Raw genomic sequence first — 11,123 nt, forward strand, 5'->3', positions numbered from 1 at the left:
CCACAGCAACCTCAGGACCCTCAGATCTTCCCAGAAGCCCTCTGCCTGTTCCACTAATGTCTTCTCCAAATGGCAGTCAAGGCCTTGTCTTAATAGAACTAGAGCCATTCTCTCCCTAGGCCAATATTCTCTACTCGGCCCGGCCTCAAGCCCTTGTTCCCCGGGCACAAGTCTCATCCTGCAAAGGTCTCCCTTACTGCACTCTTTCCCCAGAAAGACGGGGAGTAGGAAAACAGGAAGGCAAGACTGGTCTTGCTTTTAAAAACCTGACCTGAACTTGAAATGGCCAATTCCCTTGTGAAAGTCTCCATCCATCCACAGTGTCCCCTGTGCTCCCCTACCCATGTGGTCCCCGTTCTGCCGAACACACCACGTGACTGTCACATCCCACCCCCAGAGCGGTGCAGGGATTCAGCCCCAAAGGAAGCCAGGCTTTGCAGAGATGTAGTATTTATTGAGAACCGTCTGCTTAAAAACCTCACCTATGTGTGTGCATGTGTGTGTGCATGCGTGCGGGTGCATGTGTGTATGTGCGTGTGTTTGGGGACAGTGAGGTTTTTGGTCAGAGGTGCAATCAGACGGCCTTGGCCAGCCCCACGCGGTTGTTGGCCCTGTCAAAGACGCTGTAATACTCCCGGATGAAGACATCCCCCAGGATCCACTGCTGGGAATTATTTTCACCCTGGAAGCCACTGGTGCAGAAGCCCTGGTCCTGGGAAAGGGAAGGCTGACATGAAGCTGGTCCCAACCCCAGTTGCTGTGCCTCTCCGGACCCCACCCCCAATCACTCTCTCATCTATTATTTCCTCTCACCCTTGAAATCACCTTCTGAGCTAAGCAAACAAGTATCAGATTCATCTACTCAACAGATGAAAAAGTTGACATTCAGAAATGAAGTGTCAGATCTAAGATCACCTGGTGGGTCCCCTCCCGGTTCCCCCTCACTGGCCCTCCCCACGCCCCCGTCCTCCTGCTTTTAGCACCTACGGCCCTGGTGACCAGCCAGAACAGGCCTGGGGACCCAAGACCGTGGCAGTTCGGGGTGCTCAGGATTAGGTCAAAGCTGACCCAGCAGGGCAGTAGAGATGAGGATTGGGTCCCCACAAAGCCCAGGTTATCAAGAAAAATCCCAGACAAAGCCCTAGGCCCCAGGGCTTAGAAGCTAGCGCAGTGGATGGAGGTTCCTATGGGTGGCTGTGGTCCCATCCCACCCTCCCTCAGGCCGCTGGGCTCGGTCCTTCCTGTCTGCACCATTTCTCCCAAGATGAGGCTGCCACAGCCACAAATGAGGCCCAAGGACCACAGACCCCACTCCGAAAGGCCAGGTGGTCTAAATGCACATCCTGCTCTCTCCATCTAGCCCATGCCACTTATCACCAATGTGCTGAGTTGCCAGGAGGCAGGAGGGGAGCTGGGTGAGCCCAGGCTTCCTCTCCGGAGACTCATACCTGGTTGGTGTAGGCGGAGGGGGTCAGTGGGTACATTCTGCTGTTGATCTCAAAGACCACCGTAGGCATGCTGCTCAGGCTGCCGCAGTCGATGTCAAACTAAAGACCAGAGGGAGGTCCTCTTAGAAGGGCCGTGGGTGTGATCTGACTGCCAGTAGCAGAGAAAGTCCCAGGTGGGTCCTCTGCCTCTGCACGGCAGCCAAGAAGTGGGGAGGGACCTGCTACTCAGAGGACCCCCAGGGAGGTCCTTAGACCTCAGAGGAGTCACACCGATGGGGACCAGCCCAGGGACAGACACCAGCTCGAGACAAGGAGTTGTTTGCCTCGACATTTCCCCTCCAAGCCCAGCCAGAGCTCCCAAGGACACTGAGAGCACTTAGCTGTCAGGGAGGAAGAGGGGAGACCCATGGGTGGAGGGGGACAAGAGGGCACAGCAGAGCTCAGTGAGTCGGGGATGTAGGACCCTCCCTGCGGACAGGAAGTCAGATTGCAGCCACTGCACGAGACATGGGACCTCCAACAGCAAGTGAGCCAAAGCTAGAAAAGCGAGGCCATCTTGAATGCCTCCCGAGAAATCCCAACCCCTGCGGGAATCCCAAGCCCCTCAACATTTCCCTTTGTCATTTCTTCCATGTGCAAAGGGGTTCCCTCTTCAGGGGGGTCTGGGGAGGTGGGGATAAGCGTCTGGCCTCACCTCACCATACTGGTTCTGTGTGGCTCCGATGGCCATCTGGATGTTAAGGATGTCACTGCTGGGCCCGACCAGCATGGAGGTGCCCGTGTCCAGGATGGCCTGACAGCCACCATCACAGGCCACCACCACACCGCCGATTGTGACACTGCAGAGGGGAAATAGGATGGCCTCGCAGAGCATCCGGCATCCACCCCTCCCTCCCTGGGTCCCTCCTAGCCTCCCCTGCCAGGATCCTTGGCAGGAAGGAAGTCCAGCCACCCCAGATCCTTTTCTTTGGGCTCCTTCCTGGAGCCCCCATAACTTCCTGAACTGAGAGAAAAGACCCGAAACCATTTTCTCCCAACTCAGTGACTCAGTGGAGGCCACCTGACCTTCTATGGGACAGAAACTTCAAGGAAACAACAAAGTCACAGGCTTTAAGGGGTGGAATGAGTACCACACTGGTTGCCCAAAGATCTGGCTTCAAGCTTTCTCCTGCCATTTATTTGCTGCAAATTCCCCAGTCTTCTTTCACTCAGGCTTCTTATCTACAAAATGGGTACATTAACCACCCCGTTCTTGATTTCCTCAAGGGATGGTCGTGAGGTTCAAAGTCGATGTTAGTAAATTACAAAATGAGGATCATCACAGCACCACCCCCACAGGGCTCTAGTGAGGACTAAACCAGGCAGTCATATTCTCACCCAGCACAACGCCTGGCAGGTAGTGGTGCTGGATAAGCACAGCTAGTCTTATTTATAAAGTGTAAGTGAACGTTCAGCATTCTCACTGACGAAGACACTTGGCCTTAGAGCATCTGATTCATACGTTAATGTGACGGTCTTACGAGCTACCGGGCTGACACCTAGACCCTCACATCCCCACACCTGGAGACAGCCTCTGGCGGGGCCACAGCTGCCGCTCACCCACCTGTCCACGGTGAACTGCCAGTACTTCTGCAAGGTCACAGGCACCCAGTGCAGGGATCCTGTGTAGTAGGACGGGTCAATGGCCCCCAGTGTGAGCATGCTCTCCTGGCCGTTCCTGAAACCAAGGAAAGTCATGATGTGGGACTCCGACACCCGGGCTCTGTGAGGAGGTAGCCCAGCCCCACGCAGGGTTAGATGCGATGCAGAACCTGCCGCACTGTCCTCCCTGCCCCCAACACCCACCGCCACCCCAGAGGCTTCAGATGAGCTCTCCCACCTTCCCGGTACTCCGGGCTTTTCTTTGATATCAGCTGCAGCATCCTTTCTCTCTGAACTCTGCAGCACCCACCCAGGCTGAGGCAGCACTAGAGCCCAGAGCATGGCCATTACTGTGGGAGGGGAGGTCAGGAAGTAGGAGGTCACGTGCCTGTCAGGCTCTGCTCAGGCCACTGTGTCCCTGACCCCCACCACTCAAGGCTTTCGGCCCCCAGTCCTTTGGCCTCGAGTAGGAGAATGGATCTTCAATGAGGTCCCACATGCTCTGCATGAAAACTGCCACCCCAGGGCTTCCCTGGTGGCGCAGTGGTTGAGAATCTGCCTGCTAACGCAGGGGACACGGGTTCGAGCCCTGGTCTGGGAGGATCCCACATGCCGCGGAACAACTGGGCCCGTGAGCCACAACTACTGAGCCTGCACGTCTGGAGCCTGTGCTCCGCAGCAAGAGAGGCCACGATAGTGAGAGGCCCGTGCACCGCGATGAAGAGTGGCCCCCGCTTGCCACAACTAGAGAAAGCCCTCGCACAGAAACGAAGACCCAATACAGCCAAAAGTAATTAATTAATTAATAAACTCCTACCCCCAACATCTTCTAAAAAAAAAAAAAAACAACTGCCACCCCAGCCCAAACCCTCTCTGCTCCTCCTGGGACTCTGTCTCATGGCCAGGAAACACCGGCACACTGTGGGTTACCTTCTTCTCACTCTGCAGCTCTTGTTCCTTGGCCTCATCAAGCTCTGTCCCACCTCCGGGCTCTGACACATGCCGCCCCACTGCTTAAAATGTGCCATCCCTTTGCCTCACCTGCATATCACCCACTCAGGCCTCAGCGAAGCTTCCCCTGGCCACTCTCCACACACATATCTTGTCAGACTGGGCTGCCTGTTACTAGTAAGCCTTCAGTACATGCAGATCTCCCCTGCAGGGAGTGCTCTTATCACAACTGTCATCGTAATTGTATACGTAATTACGATGTGTGTGTTGTCCGTGTCCCCTGCTAAAAAGTTGACTCCCAGTTTGTCCTGTTTGCTGATGTATCCCCGTCTCCTGGCACAGCCCCTGCACATAGTAAGGACCCATAAATATCTACTGAGTAAATGAATGAATGACTGCACCTATCTATCCCCTGCCTGGGTTACCCAGCTCCTTCTCCTGGGTGTGGTTCCCTTCTGCCAGTCCTGCCACCCACCCCTCTGTCTAGCAGAGTTGCCCCATCAGGCGGGTGGAGTGGGGAACACTGGACTGGGAGTCAGGAGCCCTGGGCCCCAGACATGGCTCGTCCACCAGTTTGAGGGTGACCATCCCGCCCAAGCCTCAGTTCCCTGCATATTGAAAAGAGAAGGTTGGACTCCTTCAGAGCCTGCTCTAAACATCTGTGAGTCTCCGTGACATCAATAAATGATTACTGAGGCCTGCCGCTTTGGAAGAAAAGAGATTAAAAGCCCATATGCAGAGATGGATTCAGGCTTCCTTTTATTTATTTATTTATTTTTTTTTTTGCAGTACACGGGTCTCTCACTGTTATGGCCTCTCCCATTGCAGAGCACAGGCTCCGGACGCGCAGCCTCAGCGGTCATGGCTCACGGGCCCAGCCGCTCCGTGGCATGTGGGATCTTCCCGGACTGGGGCACGAACCCGCATCCCCTGCATCGGCAGGCGGACTCTCAACCACTGCACCACCAGGGAAGCCCCAGTCTCCCTTTTTTAAATGCCAGAAATGAAAGTCAAATTCTGGCCCAGTGGACTCTGGCTGCATCAGTGACCATGCTGGGGACCTTTAGACAGGAGGTGGGATGTCTCTGGAAGCAAGGAGAGGTTTGCTTGGCTGCTGGTGACTACCCTTGTGTTGCAGCGTCCCCAAGGGGTGGACACTCCTCAGCCGACAGCCCCTGCCAGGATGTGGAAGTCCAGCCCACGCTGGGTGCAGCTCCTACCTGTCCATGTAAACCGAGAACAGGTCTTGGGCCACCAGGTGCCTGTTCATATGTTGTCAAACACGGGGACCTAGTACTCAGAGGCAAGGGAGGGGTAGGCCAGCCCCAGGATCCCATCGAACTCGGGAGTAGGTGAAGACGTCACCAGGTTCCTGGGTGCTCAGGCCCACAGTCTGCTGGGGGTCCACAATGTCGGAGACCTGCAAGAAAGGCAGAGTGACCTCCACCAGGGGGCCCTGCAGGCAGAGGACCCGGAAAGGTCGAGGGTCAGGCTCTGCCAGCCCGCCCTCCCTCTTTTAGGCAGCGTAGTTATGTGAGCTTAAGAGAGAAAAGCCTCCTTTCCCAGCTCTGTGCTGTGGTTTTGAGGGAACTGGTCTGATGAGGCAGGGGACTGGATGGCAGGGGAAGAGAGAGCATGGCTGGGGGTACGGACAGCAGTGCTCATGGTGCAGAGGTTGGGGGTGAGCCCAAAGAAGGGCATAAAACAAGGGACGCTCCAAGGCCCTCTGCCAGCCTGAAGCCCTACCATCAGCTGCTGCACCAGGGCATCTCCCAGGGAAGAGCCGTGGGAGCAGCATGATGGACAGAAAGAACACGCACGCGGTTTGCATCGAAAAAGATCCCGCTGGGGCTTCCCTGGTGGCGCAGTGGTTGGGAGTCCGCCTGCCGATGCAGGGGACGCGGGTTCATGTCCCGGTCTGGGAAGATCCCACATGCCGCGGAGCGGCTGGGCCCGTGAGGCATGGCCGCTGAGCCTGCGTGTCCAGAGCCTGTGCTCCACAACGGGAGAGGCCACAGCAGTGAGAGGCCCACGTACCGCAAAAAAAAAAAAAAAAAAAGAATAAAAGATCCCACTGTGCATCCTTGCTCTGTCGTGTGCTGTGTGACCTTGGACCAGTACCTCTCTGGGCCTCAATCTCCTCATCTGTTACAGGGAATAATAACACCTGCGTCTCAAGGCAGTGCTTAGACTAAAGAATATGAACGCTGAACGTTTATCGCGCACTTACTAAATGTATGATCAGTGAACTTTTATCAGCACTCTGCGAAGAAGTGCTAACCCCAAAGTGTCCTATCAACCTGCCCGCTTCCCTGGAAGGCTGATGCGTCCACTAGCCTATTCTGAGCTCCCACAGCGGCCCACCAGGCCTCCTGCTTCTACTCTGTCCCCTTATAACCCATCCTCCTCACAGGTAGCCAAAGCGAAATGGAGAGTGGACGTCCTCAGGTCACCCCTTGCTCCACAGGCTCCTGAAGGTATTCAGGATGAAACCTGTGTCCTAGAGTCCCCTCATGCTCTGGTTCCTTAGCTCACCCTGCTCCACCCACACTGATCTTTCTCTTCCTTGGGTGCCCCACTCATTCTCACTTCATGTGAGACTTCTGTGGGTGGCAGGGGGGAGGGAGGTCCTGGCCCCCGAGCCTCTCTCTCCCACCCCCTGCCCAAGGTGGGTGAGCAAAGACAGCAAGGTGCACCACGGCTCAGGCCCACAGCAAGGGCCAGCTCTTCCATGAAGATGCAGGATTTCCCCCCAGAACCCAAAATAGCAGAAAATAGCAAAACCTCGGCAGGGGAATCGGCCTTCCAGACGTCTGTCTGCGGGGCCACCTCAGCCAGTGGCTCTGGTGCTGACTCCTGGGGAGGCCTGAGCTGGGAGGGCAACTCCTCAGCTCAGGAGAGGGCTGTCAGCAGAGAAGGGCTGTGTCCTTTTGGGCTTGAAGTAGAAAAGACTTCAGCCAGACTCCGGGAAGAACTAAAGGAAGATCAAGGGGAAGAGCACCAAGGGATGCTGCTTCAGTTTTAATCTTAGATGGTGGATGAGGACGAAAAGAAAGATGTTAACGTGTATTGGGAACTTACTATGTGCTGGCCACTGTATTAAGTACTTCAGAAGCCAAAAAGGAACAAGAGCAAGGGGAGCCCTTGCCCAGAGGGCACAGATGCTCTCTGACATGAAAGAAGATGCTGCTCTGTGACTGATCAAGAATGAGGTCAAGCCCAGAGAGTCGGAGACGTGGGTCTGACACTCAGCTCCCATTGTCCCCCAGCTGTGCGACTTCAGGCAAGTTATCAGCTCATCTGAGCCTCGGGTCTGAACAATGGGGATGAGAATACCTTCCTCAAAGGGCTGTTGAAAGAACTAAATTTAAAATGAGATCACACGGGTGACGCTGAAGAGCTCAGAACTGGCAAAGACTCAGGATTCAGGACTCACTATGGCCAGGTCAAGTGAGAAAAGGGTTAGGAGGATGGAAACCGGACCCAGAGAAGCGCGTCGGGTGGGGCTCTGGGGACTGACATGGGAAGGAAACGGGGAAGGGAGGGAGGGACACCCCACAGCTGCTGCTGGCTAAAATCCCTCTCAGAGTCCTCCCCCACAGCGCCACCAACAGGGCCAGGACCCAAAGGGGCTCTTGGCACCAGCTGTGGCACAGCCCAGAGCCCGGGGTTCTGGGTGGGAGAGTGGCTGGTGCGAGGGGAAGGCGAGGGCTGGCTGGCTGGCCCCAAGCCCCACTCACAGTGACGGTGTCGTAGCCCAGGAAGCCCTGCATGCTGCCCGTGCCATACTGGATGGACAGGGGTTTGCCCAGGTTCTGGAAGGTGGACGACATGCTTGGGTCGAAGCGCTGGTGATTTTCTGGAACACAGACTCAGGGTTAGTGGGGCTTGTAGCATCTTCTCACCGCTCGACAGTGCCAGTGGGAGCTGAATCTTCACCAGGTCTTGTAAGGATATCGTCTAAATACTAACGATTCTCTCCACTGAAAATAAGCAAGAAAATTATTCCTTGCTGCTCAACCCAACTCTCTGACCCCCAGTGCTACCTTCGTAGCTCCCAAACAAAAAAAAAGGAAGAAGACAACCATCCCTGTGGTTTCCCGGGACCGGCTTCTACCAGCTTCGTAATTTCCCGCAACTCTTTTTGCTTCACTAAACATTGGTTTCCTCACCTGGTAAGTGGGGATAAAAAGGGCACCAACCTCCCAGGATTGTGGGAGAAATAAGCTATTTACATATATTAAATGTTTACTCAGGGGCTTCCCTGGTGGAGTGGTTAGGAGTCCGCCTGCCAGTTCAGGGGACATGGGTTCGCACGCTGGTCCGGGAAGATCCCACATGCCTCTGAGCAACTAGGCCTACATGCCACAGCTACTGAAGCCCGTGCAACTAGAGCCCGTGCTCCGCAACAAGAGAAGCCACCACCATGAGAAGCCCACACACCACAACTAGAGAAAGCCCGCTCACAGCAACGAAGACCCAAAACACTCAGCCAAAAAACAACAACAACAACAAAAAAGTTTACTCAGTGCCTCTCACTTCATTCTCCCAGGACCCACTGGCATGTTGTAGCCCCATTTTACAGAAAGAAAAACTGAGGACCCGCGAGGGTAAGGAGTCTGCCTTGGCTCCTAATAGAGCCAAAAAAAAAAGGAAAAAAGTCCCCTCATTTCTCACTGTTGCTTTATCCATCAGCCTGTGATTTGCACACCTTCCCAGTCTCTGGCCATTTGGAAGGGTTGAGTGAGGCTGGGCATGTCCAAGCAAGCTCTCCTTCCCCCTATGTTTACCCCTAGCCACCCTGACCGTGGCTGGCAGAGCAGAGGGGTGGGCAGGGCAGGGGGTGGGGGTCACTCACGGCAGGCGTCGCTCTTGCAGTAGACAGAGGGCACCCAGAGGTCGGAGGAGCCAGTGTCAAACACCACAGTGAACTCCTGGGGCAGGGCCCAATGTAGATCTTCCCAAAGTACTGACTCTGAGGACAGACAGCACTGGGTGAGGGTTGATGCTCGGCCCGGAGCCTGTTCAGTTCTGTAGGCCCCATGCTTTCTGCCCACAGACCTAGGGAAGAAATGGAAGGAGGATCCCTGGGAGGTTCTTCATCCCCAGTCCCCACGCTGAGCTCCGACCCCAGCCATGTTTGTCTTGCCCCTCCCGCAAGCCCTACATCCACTGCCGGAATCAGCCCCCAAAGCATACACTGGACCAAAAGGTAAGCCCTGTCTGGTAGGGAGCCTGGGCCACCCTGCCAGAGGCAGGGACATAGTGATGGGGCACCAGCTAGGTACAGACCCCAGACCCAAGCTGTCCTGGCCGCCCCTCCTTTCCCGCTCTCCTCTCGGGTCAGTACTGGGGACGGGGCGGGGATGGGGATGACCTAGATAAGGAAACGAGGGCACAGAAGAGAAAAACAGCAGGTTGTTTACTGCCAAGAGTGACAGATGAGAGAGACAGTCTCCAAAAAGGAAGCGGGCACAGGGGGCACTCCTGCCATGTCCCAGGCAGCTGCCCCCTCCGTGCCAAGCCCAGCCCAAGACATGGGTTCCCTGGGCCCAGAAATGCAGGCATGAGGTTGGATCTGGGAGCAGACCACGTACCCCCGAGGGATGTTGTCCGCAGGAAGGTCGTCTGAGGTGCAGGGATTGGTTTTACAGGGCCTGCTGGCCCCTGGGAGATACTGAGGGGTGGGAGACGGCCCCACATCCCCCGGGGTGCCATGACTCCTGAAAGAAGGAAAGAGGCAGGGGGCAGCCAACACACTGTGTGGGAATCATCACGGGAAAGCAGGCAGAGCCACTCACATCCAGGTAGCTGGTCAGGGGCTCGCTGGCCACCTCCCCGAAGCTGGAGTACTTGCTGCTGACGGCAGACTGGTGTTTCTGCAGGAAGTCCTCTAGGAGCCCATGCTCCTTTAGTGCCTTTCTCAGGGGTTTGCCTTTGTGCAGAGGGATCCTGAGGAAAGGGGAAGAATTAGTGGTGAGGTGGGCATCTCCACAGGGCTGCCCAGCCTCAGAGAAGTGCCCAGAGGCTCTGGGCTCCATAAGCCACCCCCCCAATCTTGTACCATAACCCGAAGTGAAAATTGCATTCTACGACAGTTCACAAATCCGCACCAGCCCTTACTAAATGCAATGCACTCTGACATTTCCTACTCCTTTCTCTTTTTTAATGCTGGTGGAGACTCAGTGGATGTATTTTATAAGCCGCTAATGAGCTTTGCAACTCCAAGGTTTGAAAGACACTAAGCGTATTCTCATTCAGTCTCCAGTTCTTACTGTAGACCTACTATGTGCCGGGGACCGTATGGGGCACAGGGGACACAATGGGGAAAAGGGTACAGTCTTACCCTCCAGAACCATACTGTCTGGAGAGAAAAACAGTGTCCCACACACTCTGGAAAACGCTATGACAATGCTCCTACCCTTTGCCAACCCCTGTTCTCTGCTCTCTGGGCAGCCTAACGTGGGTGGAAATTCTTCCAAGGGTTTCAGCACAGAGTGTGGTCCCCAGGGAACTTGGTTAGAATTTAGATGTTGGGTGATGGAGGCAGATCAGCAGGAAGAGAATCAAGAAGGAAGACGGCAGAAGCTGGGTCAAGACCTGGTCTCCCCAAAGTCCGCAGAGCTCCAGCTTCTTCTCTGCAAAATGCATTCTCTCTTCCTTTCCAGCCTTCTCGGGGCCCTGCTGTGGACCAACTGAGTGGTTTAACCTCTCCGGCTCTTAGTTTCCTCTCCTGCAGATTGAAGGACTGGAGCGTGATGGTTCCCAATGTCCCTCCCAGCTCTAAGAATCACATGGTCCTCCTCCGTGGGCCTATTTTAAGGACAACTGGAGACTACAGGTGTGAAAGTGCTCTGAGAGTAATAAAATGGCAGCAGATTCAAGACCCATAAAGAAAACGGGTTTTCTCATGTTGCTCATGTCCCAAATGGATCCCACGTGGAACAACCTCGTATGTGAGTTATGGTCTCTCGTCTGGCGCCTTCCCACCCCCAGCCCTCAGGTGTGACATCAGCGGGGACCTGACCTATAAATGAAAGGTTCTCGAGACATTTCTCAGCCTTTGTCTCTGATGATAGAAAA

At 55.2% G+C, this 11,123-nt stretch overlaps 1 protein-coding gene across 1 annotated transcript; it reads right to left on the bottom strand.

The window, feature by feature from the left end:
* Positions 1 to 443: 443 nt before the first annotated feature.
* LOC101282938 (chymosin-like) lies at positions 444 to 10,095 on the bottom strand. Its single transcript, XM_033431491.2, is given in 11 exon segments — positions 444 to 712; positions 1,449 to 1,547; positions 2,143 to 2,287; positions 3,052 to 3,165; positions 5,261 to 5,312; positions 5,315 to 5,384; positions 5,386 to 5,460; positions 7,781 to 7,899; positions 8,899 to 8,982; positions 8,985 to 9,015; positions 9,842 to 10,095. Coding segments are annotated over 11 exon segments (1,167 nt in total). The 5' UTR covers positions 10,082 to 10,095; the 3' UTR covers positions 444 to 574.
* Positions 10,096 to 11,123: the final 1,028 nt, after the last annotated feature.

The sequence above is a fragment of the Orcinus orca genome, chromosome 1, assembly GCF_937001465.1.
Source record: "Orcinus orca chromosome 1, mOrcOrc1.1, whole genome shotgun sequence".
NCBI lineage: Eukaryota > Metazoa > Chordata > Mammalia > Artiodactyla > Delphinidae > Orcinus > Orcinus orca.